The sequence below is a fragment of the Nelumbo lutea genome, chromosome 6, assembly GCF_056320005.1.
Source record: "Nelumbo lutea isolate HS-2025 chromosome 6, American lotus-T2T, whole genome shotgun sequence".
Classification (NCBI taxonomy): Eukaryota; Viridiplantae; Streptophyta; class Magnoliopsida; order Proteales; family Nelumbonaceae; genus Nelumbo; species Nelumbo lutea.
This window is the reverse complement of record NC_142689.1, coordinates 5,250,657-5,262,787: the sequence shown is the minus strand read 5'-3', so window position 1 is coordinate 5,262,787 and position 12,131 is coordinate 5,250,657. Positions and strand designations below refer to the sequence as shown.

The window sequence follows — 12,131 nt, the reverse complement described above, 5'->3', positions numbered from 1 at the left end:
TGGGTGTAAATTCTTTCTAATCCTCATCCAATTAATAACTTACACGTCTCGGTCGCAATGGTGGCGCACTCATAGGATCAACGAAACCAAAAAATGTCGCACTCAATTACAGTCACAGACCAGCAAGCATCAGTAATCGTCTTATACAATACTATCAATCTCACGGAAACAAAGTAAGTAAGCCATTCAGATTTAAATTATGTAATCTGACCATTCCGAGATGAAGGACGTATGATCCATCGATTCCCCAGGAATGTCTTCGTGTTTTGCAGGCTGGTCTTTCCCTCCTACAAGCCTCGCCGGGTTTCCAACTGCGGTGGTCCTCGGCGGTACATCCTTCAGAACCAGCGATCCCGCTCCAATCTTCGCTCCCTCCCCGATCTTTATGTTCCCCAATATCGTGGCGCCAGCTCCGATCAATACCCCATCGCCGACCTTCGGATGCCTATCTCCACTCTCCTTCCCTGTTCCGCCCAGCGTTACGTGATGGAGTATCGACACGTTGTTACCGATTACAGCCGTCTCCCCAACGACCAACCCCGTGGCGTGATCAAAGAGAACCCCCTTCCCGATCTTCGCCGCCGGGTGGATGTCTATGGCGAATACGTCCGCGATTCGGGATTGGAGAGCGAGCGCGAGTGGGCGACGCGACTCGTTCCACAGCCTGTGAGCCACGCGCTGGGCCTGGCAGGCGAGGAATCCCTTGTAGTTGAGGAGGCAGTGCGAGAAGGAGACGCAGGCTGGGTCACGCATTCGGGCGGCACGGAGGTCGGCGACCGTGGCGGCACGGAGTGAGGGATCTGTGGAGAAGAAACTCAGGAAGAGATCGTATAGGAGGGTGGACAGGAGGGTGGAAGAGCATAGCTTGTTGCCCAGGTGGAAGGAGATGGAGCGAGCCAGGGAGGAGTGGGAGAGGATAGTGGAATAGAGATAGCTGGCGAGGGCGGGTTCCGCGTCGGCGTCCCGGCGAGCCTCGGCTTTAATCTGGGACCAAACCCATGCCTCGTCTTCGCATGAGTCGGTGAAGCCGGTGAACGAAGTGCGGGGTGGGGCTGCCGTCGGGTAGCGTATTTCGCCGGCTGGCATCTTGCCCGGCGGCGAGTAGCAGAATTGGATTTGAGTATGAAGGTAGCAGGGGATAAGGGGTTCGTGTGTGGCGTATGGCCTGGACGAGTCTCTGCTGTGGATCGATGGACGATGGGAGGAGTTATAAGGAAATGTTGGTGGGGCCCTGCAGAACTCCATCCTCTTCTTTATTCGGAAACTCGGTGGATGTCCCGACGAGCAGTTGAGTGGAGAGGTCAACCGCTGACATCAACAGGAACCTTCGGTTCGGGTTCAATGGGGCAACCTAATCCATTTCGACCTTCGGAACTCACAACTCACAAGGTTACAAACTTACAATGGCGAGTGGTGGATATCAGCATCAAATCCGACCCGATTAGCTTTCTCCCTAGCCCCTAGCCACTTAGCCAGCAATGCATTGTCCGAACCACCCTGAGGAAACCCGAAGCAGAGCAGTCTATCTACCTGAAGCAGAGCAGTCTGGAACTTTTAAGTCAATCTTTTATTTCACCCTAAAAATAAAAAAAAATAAAATAAAACTTGTGAATATTAAATGGCGACGAGAGTACGAGACCCACTCATCATATTAAAAATTGGAAAAAATATTGAATGGCTAATATTTATTTCAGCGGAATAGGTGGTTTACATTGCTGATATTCTGATATATATCCACGTGGCAACTGGCAAGCTTGTAACCCTTGTATAAAACTTTTTTCATAATCTTGCCACGTGTTTGATATACATAGCATTGGGAGCCACACAAAAAAACAAAAAAAAACTGTCATGAGAATATTTCAAAGGAGCTCAAATTCAACTTTTCTTCACCATCCATCGAAATACTTGCACGTTGCACCCCAAGTCCCCCAACCCCCCTCCGATCTCTAACGAAGAAACTAAACTTCCCTTCATAGTAGGACCCACTGAACAGTGATGATCAACAGCCCAAACTTTTATCGACACGTGGCAAGTTATGGGGTGCAAGTTGAAGCACATGAAATGAATGAAAGGTACCCTTTGTCTTTCTAATCATATATAGCTATGCTATATCGTAAGCCTAAAATAAATAAAATAGAAATTCAGAGTTGAAAACGCAATGGCTGAAGTAAGCATGGTAGTAGTCCAAATATTACAAAATGACGCAAAACAATAAATAAAATAAAAAAGGGCTCCACACAGACACATGGGGCGCCCATTGTATATCTATCTAACTCAAGAACGCTAAAGAAACAAGTATTGTAATACTGCATTTGGTCTCATCACCTCTCTTGCAACTCACACAAACACAAACACGCTTGAATCGAAGTCTGGGTCTCGGGTCAAACGATTCAACCAAATGATTAAATTGTTTAATTCATTCAAATAAAACTAAAAAAAATTGCAAATGGTTCTGAGACCCATCTTTTAAACCTATTTTACATCAAAATAGGATTATAAATTAGAGAATATATTGCATATTATTAACACATGCAAAGGAGAAACTTTGACCAAGTCAACATTTCAAAGAAGCAGGCTCCCAAGTTTTGATGGTCCTGAGTTTACAACCAACTGCTAAATTTCTGAGCCATAATTGCCATGGCACCCAGCTGATAATGAATCCTAAGCATCAACTAACATGCTAATATACCAATGGAGTTCTTTCTTCAGGGCATGCAGGAAAAAAAGTCGTGAAAAATGTAGTAGTATTGTAAGGTTGAACTCATAGTTGAGACATGTTCAGACTTCAGAGATTAACTATTCATGCAAGAGAACAGATTACCAGTCCTTATCATCCAACTGAATACATTATACTGTTATATACAAGATTAATCATATCCATGCATGAAGCATCCAGCTGCATGATCTTTTTTCTTGATCCACATTTTACTTGCTCACTTGTCATCACATGGAAAGTAAGACCCAAGCAAGTGAAAGCAGTTTACTCCATGAAGAAGACCATGCCTGTCAGAGGGACTGAATCTTTTTCTACCTCAGTTACCTACCAAGAAGTCCATCAGTTGGTACTTACTATAGTGGTGCAGGCAGATTTACTTCCATCTGCTTCAGTTCATTGAGATTCTCTGGTTATCAATTGTCAATGCTTATGGGGTCCTATGACCATTTTCTGTTGCATCATCAGTTCGACGGCCCCTCCTATTGTTCATTTCTGAGTACATTTCTTCTATCATAGGTTTCCAGAGACGAACGCGTGCATTTATGAACCAATTGGATACCTAAAGATAACACCACAACACAATGATCAAGGCAAAAGAAATAAGAAATGATGCAAAGAATAAACCCATCAAATAATAGAGAGTAAGAGAATGGTACTCCCCAGTGTCTTTTTAAGCGGATAAAAGATGAACTGATTACAAGCTTGGTAAAGTATTAAATACCTGACTCCTTGTCAGCCCGCTTCTTATTGCAAGTAGATGTTTCTCTGTGTCCTTGGGATACCTGAAAATCCATAAATTTTGTGACTTGAACAACCTCTAACCCAACCAAGATTTGGATGTATGTCATTTCTCAACATTTTCATTGATGCAAAAAGGTGTCACACGGTACTCTGGAAAAAGCCAAAAACATACACAGACGCACACGTTTTGCTTCATATATTATGAAAATACTTTTCTATAATAATCTACTTATAAAGAAGAGGTATTTAAAAATTTATTTCAATCATATAATTCGAAAAAAAAACAAGCAAACTTTATGATATAAAAACAAAACTCACGAATTTTATGCTTCAAAACATGTTTTTTTTTTCTGTATTGATATTGAAAACACCACTTCTGTGTGGTTCAAAGTTATAGTGTGGTTTTAAAAAAGCACATCTTGATGTCATTGAACTGTTACATGTGGAACCTGCAACCAGAAAAGTTCATGCTGTTGTCAGGGGGCTTTTTTGGTAACGCCTGAATTTCAAAACAGAATTGTCAGGTGGCTCTGGCTGGATGCAAGTCTTTGTGGGTGAAAATAACTTGAAAATGCACAAAATGCAAGTTCTTTCTGATGGTCAGATATTCCGAGCATCCCGAGATTGGTTAGTTCCAATCCAATGGTCAGAGTTCTTTCTGATGGATACCCTCTCCTAAGCTCTGGTATTTGTGAATATGTGCTGCTATATCTGTATATGCGTTATCACTTATCAACAATCATTCTAGGAAAGGAACTTACGGGTGGAGGAAGTTTTGAAACATCCATGCTCGTAAAACTGAGACTGATCTTTCTGGTAAGCCTCTTTGTGGCCTCCATGACTGATGATCTCTTCTCCTTAGTTGCTGGAGAGCCCATTGCTTTTGAATGAAAGATGATTTGAATTTCTCCCCTACCATACATTTAATGCTAACGTGTTCTCCGGATGCAAGGATTTGGTTGGCAATTCTCTCCCTTAGATTGCTATACAGAAAAGATATTGTCTGTAGAACAAAACAAGCATGTATCCGAGGGTCCATCTCAGTTGCAGCATGGAATGCAGATATGACTGTGTGGATCTCATCCAAGCATTGGCTGTATCTGCTGTCAACCTAAGTTAAAAAAAGAATAATCAGGATGCATTTTTAAGTAACAAAGAATTTAGGTGGATACACCAAGTAACCAATATTTTAGGTGGTGGAGAAGTGTGGAAGTCAGTTGAGGAGAAAGGCAATTCAAGGACCAAATTTTCATGGTTGACTGGGTAACTGTGGTTTTTGGCCAAGAAAAAGAATGTGACGAATATGACTCAATCATGTCAATCTTCTTTTATGTTTAACTTTTGAAATCATATTTTTGAAAAACAATTCAAGTTAAAAAAGATTTGAATATGATTCAACAGATCTTTTGATCCACTTGGTCAACATGTTTGAATCTCAAGATGGTGAAATAGACAAGTTCAGGTCAAATAGGGAGCTCCTTACGACCTAGTATATTTTATCCACATGGAAGAATCTTCTGCTAACCAGCCTAACCCAAATGACTCATCAAATAGAGGACACCCTGGATTGGCCATGTTTTAATCCTGCAATTCGACTCATAATAGACAGCTTATCTAGAGAAATTTGCAAGGTCTCTTGGTCGGTTGGTCTGAAAAAATTTTCCATGAATTAGGATGAGGAGCAAAAACTAGGGACTCCCTTTGAACCCAAAAAATACTTGGCACATGGAAGATTCTTGGTGGTTCATTTAAGTAAGCTCACTACCAACCATCTAGACTTTCCACACACACACACACACACAGAGTCATACCACTTGTAGCAAAGCGAATAGCTGAGTTTTCCTGGCTTCAACCTCCTGTCTTTGCAATGGAAGCTTTTTTTGACTATTGGATCCAGTTTCTCCAGAATGAAGAGGAAATTCATCAGACCCCATCTTTTGAATCTCTCTTTCAGCAGAGAAATTTGATGAAAGTGGTATTTTTTGTCCAGTTCCAATCTCACCTGCTGAATAACTCAGGCAACCTAGGTTTTTTAGAGAATAACTTGCAAATTCAGAAAGTATTTGCTGAGCTACATTGAGATATTTTGACTCAGACAATATCTGTGAGAACTGGACAGGTGCATATGAACCAAAACCCAAAGAAAGCTCATTGCTCTTTCTAGATGCCTGCTCTGAACCAAATCCCACTCCCATACCAACTTCATGCAATGAATGCTGTGTAACAACAGAGCTACTTATTTCTGAGCACTGATCTGTTATGTTTGGTACACTGATAATAGAGGGTTGGCACGTGGCCAGACTTAGAGATAGCTCATTACTAGGCAAACAGTAGCCATATGTGTCATCTGCACTGATGCTGGACTTGTTAGATGACATCCATACATGTGGGTCCAAGCTTCCTACAAAACCATGTGGCAAGGCTTTACCCGCAATATCCTCAGGACCCGGAAACTTGTGAACAGTCCATTTACCATCCAGTTGGTCAGTGACACCCGTGTCTTTCTTGGAAACTATACACTGTACATAATCATTTTCTCCAGTATATCCACAATTCACTGAGGCCGTAAGTGAAGAATTGGATGTATCACAGCAGCCATTTGAAACAGTACTTCTCAAATCTTTCAATGGGAAGGATGAGTTAGAAGAAATTGAAATCCTGTTGAGATCTTCCTGCAGACTACCATTTGCTGCCAAAAAGTTAAAAAGTGATGTGGCAGTTAAGGATGCTCCTCCCATGAACTGCCCCTGAAACTCGTTGTTATCAATGGACTGTGAAATGATGGGTGAAGAATCTCCAATGCCATGTTCATCAAGTGGCAAATTTCTAGAAACTGAAGCATTACTATTAACTTCATCATGGTTTGCCACATGGAGATCATTTCTGACATTTATGGGTTCTCCTTGCAATGCTGAAAGCAAAGGATATCCTGCCATGATCTGGTTTCGGCTGTTAACAAGCAATGAATCTTGGTGAATAACCATACCAGGGAACATACTTGAAGGCATTCCATCTATAACCATAGGATTTTGATAGTTAACATCTACTGAGTTGTTGACTATGCTGTTCTCCATTGCACAGTTAGAAACCAAAGAACTGTTGTGCCAAGATCCAAGTAAGTCGATGTTCAGAAGGATATAGGCTCTCAAAGAATTAAACACCAATCCAATCTAAAACTATATTTCGTCTGCAGCTTCAAACACTTTTCAATAAATTTTCCCTCTGACAATCAAGAGAGATCATAAGACAGTAGTTCACTTTTAATGGTTATGGGTTAAACTGCTTCCTTCAATTATTTTTCATCATCTGTCCAATCTATTGATCCCCTTGGGCTAAGATGGACCTGGAAAACAATCAATAAAAGTGAATGGGAAGCAAATGTACCACCTAATCTGGAAGAAATATATGACATGAGAATGAGATCTATCTTCTGAGAGACAGAACAAAACAAAAATCAAGGTTTATAGAAATAAAATATTCTTATTGACTGGACCATGCTAGAGAACCTTGAGAAAAAAAAATCCCTTTTGATTGAAGAATACTAAAGAAAAGAAACCATAAACAATGTGTGCCTTTGGTGTTGGGTTGAGAGAACGTTAAAAGAAAAAAGCCCATAATCAAATAGACAGTTATCTACAATATGTGTCATCTACTTATCTACGTAGAAACTCAAAATCCAAAATGGAACCATGGAGAACCTCTCTGACAACGGTTTCTGCTATTGAGGACCATGTTTTCAAAATAAGCCCTTTTATGGAGCAAATTTTATACATAAAATATACAACTCCCCCCTAACCGAGTCAATTAGAAAAACTGTTTCCTGTGTATATGATCAGTAAAGATTAGATTTCCTACCAATAAATACATTTGTGCCCAGAAAACAAGAAGGAATGGCAAAGTATCAGATAAATTCAGTTGCATGACTTTTGTATTGTATCAATATGATCATCGGTGAAAGAAATACATATACTTTTTTTTTTAGAAAAAGTAACAATTTTATTAAAAAAAGAGCAAGGGGTAAATGAGAATGTATGTCTGCAGAAAATACTTCACCAGGGACATAGACATTTATTTGATTGTTAAAAGATATTAGATATGTATTTTGCAATCAATCTTAATGACTATACATTTATGTAAGTTTTATTTGACATTTATATGTATGCACAGATAGTTCTAGCTTTCAATAATATAGGTTAGCTTATATATGACATTTTGCATATATAAGTTTAAGTGAAATCATATGATAAATGTAATTTGATTGATAACTCATGATAATACAATTTTGCACACTAAGGGGTTGTTTATCAATATGCATTTTTTCCTTTAAAACCAAAACAAGTGTCACATCATTAAAAACATTTTTTTTCTGCTGTGGCAGTGTTTTAAAAGCGCAAGGCACAAAAAAAACAAGGGGCAATTTGTGCCCGAGGTGTAAGGTGAGGCATGTGCCTTTTTGAAGCAAGGCACAAAAATACAAAAATTGCCAAAAAAATTCAGAAAATGCCAAAATAAAAAAAAAAAACTAAACATAATATTAATAAAAATAAACTTAAATTTTAAAATAAATGTTTTAAAAAACCTATTACCTAAAATTAAAATACATAAACATAACATGTAAAGCATATTCAAATGAAGATTTAAAAATAAAATCAAAGATATAAAACATTTTCAAGCATGTAAAACTCACAATCTCTTTTTTCCTTAATTCAATTATTTCAAATAGCTGATATGGTGTAAACCATCTTGCGTTCCTGATTCTACGAGCCACCTTTGTACCAAGCCCCTCAAGGCAAGTTCAAACAAGTTCACGTTAGGGTCTTAAATTCTTAATCACCACATAAAAAATTTGATTTTATAATTTTAATTTCCTTTTAAGAAGATGTTTTATAATTCAAATGCACCTTTGTACCAGCCGCTAGGTTCAAAAAAGAACAAAAGGCGCAAAAAATAAAAAAAAAGGTGCACGCCTGGGCTGAAATGCAAGGCACACCAGGCACATGCCTTTTGAAAGTGCTGTACCTGGGGCCTAAGCGAGGCACATACCTTAAAATGTGCATTGACTGAATGCCTAGGCGTGCCTTTTAAATCACTGCTGTGGCAATTGTTTTTGTTTAAGAAATAAAATCATGCATATTGAAAACACCCCCCCGAGTTGAGGTATAAGCCATAGTTGCAAGCCTCTCTGTCCACAAATGCACATGCATGACATGCATACATGTGTGGATAACTTTCTGTCTGTTTGTTGTTTGTGTCCATGTTTACTGTGTCTTTCTATTTGACAAATGAACTTGTATTACTTTAATCTTAGTTGAACTTTAGATTTCTTATCAACTGGTTGATTTTTCATGTTTAACAAAAACAGACATGATTTTTTCTTGTAGCTACATAATATTTTCATGAGGATCACACCTTTCAATTGATGCATGAATAAGTGTTGGAATTGCATGAGCATGGACCTCACTGACATCTCACTGGCACCTTATTCATGTTTCATAATGATGCAAAGAATCATATTTAGACCTTACCTATGAAAAACTGGTTGGTTTCAGTTTCCCTCAGCCATGCTATTCCTGATTCTGTAGTGTGTACAGGTTTGGAATGAAGATAAACAAAAATTATTTGTCTTTTTAAGTTTTACAGCAAACAAATCAGGATAATTCCATGTTAGTTATAGTAATATCCCAATTCTCATTCAAATTATGAACAACTTTGCTTCTAAGAGACAACCTTGTAGGGTATAATCATCAATTTTCCTTGACCAAAGTGACAGCCCCCCCTTTTTTTCTGAAGTGTGGCTTTTTAGATGTCTATAAGAATCCTCCTCTAGACCAAAGAACATACAATGCTGGGCCTTCTGAATGAGGTAACAGCATCTGGAGACACTTGTGATCAAAATAGTCATAAGAAACAGCTTTAATTTCATATTAACTTTATAGATCCTCAAGAAAAAACAATAATGGACAGAAAACTTTTAAAATTGAATTAAACAAGAAAGAGGAGTAAGAGAACCATAAATGTTTGGAAAATTAGAAAGGAACTGAACAGTGGTTCCTAAACAACCAGTACTGCATGCCTGCATGGGAAAGGAAAATATAAAGAAAAGAGGAAACATTCAACATATAAAAGGACAAAGAAGACCATCAAATTATATGATTTTGAACTACGATGCAAAAGCGCTTGATAGTTTGTCTTCAAAACACAACACTTCTCCAAACAACTACATATGAAAGCAAAGAGATATTACAAAAAAAGGTGGGATTTATCATTTATTTATGTAAAGTACCAAAATTTGAACCTCAGACTTCCAAATACAGAGAAATGCATAATTTCAATTATAACTTTTGAAGAACACAACAGAAGCAACTAGTATGTAACTCCATTTATGGTCGCATGCCCATGCCTATGACATTCTGATTAGAATGTCAATTCTGTCAAGCTGAGTTTACTTCAAACTACACAGCGTAGCATGCAGTTGATAGGTTGCACATGAAGCAAAAGTAGGACATCACATGTAAGCAAACTCAGCTTGACAGAATGGATTGCAGACAGTTCATAACCAGATATTTCTTTCATTAAGTACTCAGTACACAACTTCAATTAACGGTTTAGCAGTTTGAAGTAACAACTTTCAAGAAGAAAAGGCCGAACATAAGCAAAAATTATGAAATTAAGAAGCCAGTAAGAAAAGTTCCTCAGAGAACCAACCTTCCATCCATTTCCTTCACAGAACCCGGCCAGAAACAGAAAGGACTCATCAACTTCTAGGTTCCCCACCTTCCTGACTAGCACAACTCAAAGCCCCTTCTGCATTAGAAAGATGATATAGTTTCTTTCCGCAATGAATAACACCGCAATTAAGCTTTCTCAGAGGACTCAAAGAAGAATATGCAGTAAGAAAAGCCAGTCAGGAATAAAGGATGCAATTTCCTCCACAAAACCTGGCCAGAAAAAAGAAGAATGGAGATAAGGATTAATCAAGTCATAGGTTCCCCACCTTCCTGACTAATCACAAGTCAAAGTTTTTTCCTCATTCGAAAGAAAAAGTGGGGTTTTTTTCCCACGCTGAACAATTCCAAAAGTAAGTTTCTCAGACAGCTCAAATACAAGAACATGCAGCGAAAAGTTCGCCATGAATCATTGGTTTCCCTTGTTTGGAAGTAGTATAATCAAAAGCAAAGAAAATGGCCTACTCTTTAAAACTTCTTTACCATTCTTTCTGATTGATCAGGAAATTGGCTCTTTTTTCTTAGAACCTAAAGGCAAAAGAATGGGGTTCAAAAGCACACGGAACCCATGCATCAACTGCTGGCTCTTTCAAACCACATAACCAAAAGCAAGTAAGCAACTAATAAAAGTGGGCTAATATCTTTGCGTAGAAAGAAAGTTTGTTCTGCTCCCGAAACCCAAAGCCCAAGAGACTGAGATTCAGAACCCATCAAGAATTATGCGCTCTCTCTCTCTCTCTCTCTCTCTCTCTTGCCCAGTTTTCACTCTAGCAACAAGATGTTAAAGTTCAATGCATAGATGGGTCCTCGGGACAAAAGAAATCCAACGCAGAAAAACCAGTAGAAAGAAGGAAGATAGTCGAAAAAGCCAAAAAGCCTTCGGCAGACAGGTTGGGATATATGGACCCATTGATTAAGATGGAGAGAAGGAGAGCTACGAAAGAGTAAAAACAAGGAGATGAGAAAACATTACTCCCGGTGCAGTGCTACTCATTTCTCTTGCAGGCTTTAGAGGGCCCATTTCACTCTCTCTCCTCTCTCTTTGCGTTCCCCCGCCTCTCATCCTCTGCTTCTCTGCAATCATCACAACCAAAATATCTGGAATCTCTCTGTTCAAACTCCTGTTCATGGCAGATGTTTCCAGCTCCATTTTTCAGAGAAAGACTATACTTTTTTTAGCTCTTTTAATTAGACAACAAGCAAATGTTGCGATAAAGGAAAAGGGAAAGAGAGAGAGAGGGAGTGACAGACAGAGAAGCAATGGTTGTATTGTACTTTTGGCAAGTATGCAGAGAGAGAGATGATGTAAGCAAAGTTAGCAAACACCAGAGATGGCTGAGAAAAATCTGGAGAGGAGATCTTTGGCGAATTTATTGGGGCGATTTTAAATCCCCATCTCGTTTTATATTTAGTCATATTTTGGCTTTGTACGGTTGAGGTAGTTGCCCAGGAGAGCTCGTATAGCATGATGATGAGTCGCTTCACACATTCGACCCGAAACCAGTTCAACAAAGCGGCCCATCGCTTTTCTTTTTCAGAGAGAGAGAGAAGGAAAGTATTGTCACAGCAAAATGTAAACTTTAAAAAAAAAATCCTATTTATGATCGTATTAATTTCTCGTATAATCATTGTTTTCAACTATATAACTATGGCTCAGTTTGGAAGGAGTAGGAATACAAACGTGTACAATGTAAATACATACAAAATAATATAAAATACAAAGTTTTACACTTTATATATTTATATTTATACTCCTTTCAAATTTCAAACTGACCTTATACACCATAATAAATAAATAGGAGTAAATAAATATTTGCCTAAAAATGCATCATATTAGAATCTTATTGTCACTGAAATATGGGTATTTTGGGGTTTTGATCCATGTTAAAGGTAAGTAGGATTAAGGTGATGTTTAGTATAAATGATAATTTCTCGCAAATCATTTCCAT

General features: G+C 38.6%; 2 protein-coding genes across 5 annotated transcripts; both read right to left on the bottom strand.

Annotated features, from left to right (window-relative positions):
* On the bottom strand, positions 1–1,391 carry LOC148846987 (serine acetyltransferase 5-like). Its single transcript, XM_088951483.1, has one exon. The coding sequence runs from the start codon at positions 1,243–1,245 to the stop codon at positions 193–195; it is 1,053 nt and encodes a 350-aa protein (XP_088807609.1). The 5' UTR covers positions 1,246–1,391; the 3' UTR covers positions 1–192.
* Positions 1,392–2,727: 1,336 nt separating this feature from the next.
* On the bottom strand, positions 2,728–11,339 carry LOC148846986 (uncharacterized). 4 transcript variants are annotated; one of them, XM_088951479.1, is made up of 6 exons: positions 11,156–11,339; positions 10,163–10,395; positions 5,269–6,800; positions 4,219–4,568; positions 3,438–3,498; positions 2,728–3,275 (listed from the first exon to the last, which is right to left on the bottom strand). In XM_088951479.1, the coding sequence occupies exons 3-6, from the start codon at positions 6,529–6,531 to the stop codon at positions 3,144–3,146; spliced, it is 1,806 nt and encodes a 601-aa protein (XP_088807605.1). In that variant the 5' UTR covers positions 6,532–6,800; positions 10,163–10,395; positions 11,156–11,339; the 3' UTR covers positions 2,728–3,143. The 4 variants fall into 4 exon arrangements, with proteins under 4 accessions (XP_088807605.1, XP_088807606.1, XP_088807607.1 ...); XM_088951480.1 differs by having other exon boundaries at positions 10,666–11,217; XM_088951481.1 differs by lacking the exon at positions 11,156–11,339 and adding an exon at positions 10,648–10,929.
* Between the last annotated feature and the right edge of the window lie 792 nt (positions 11,340–12,131).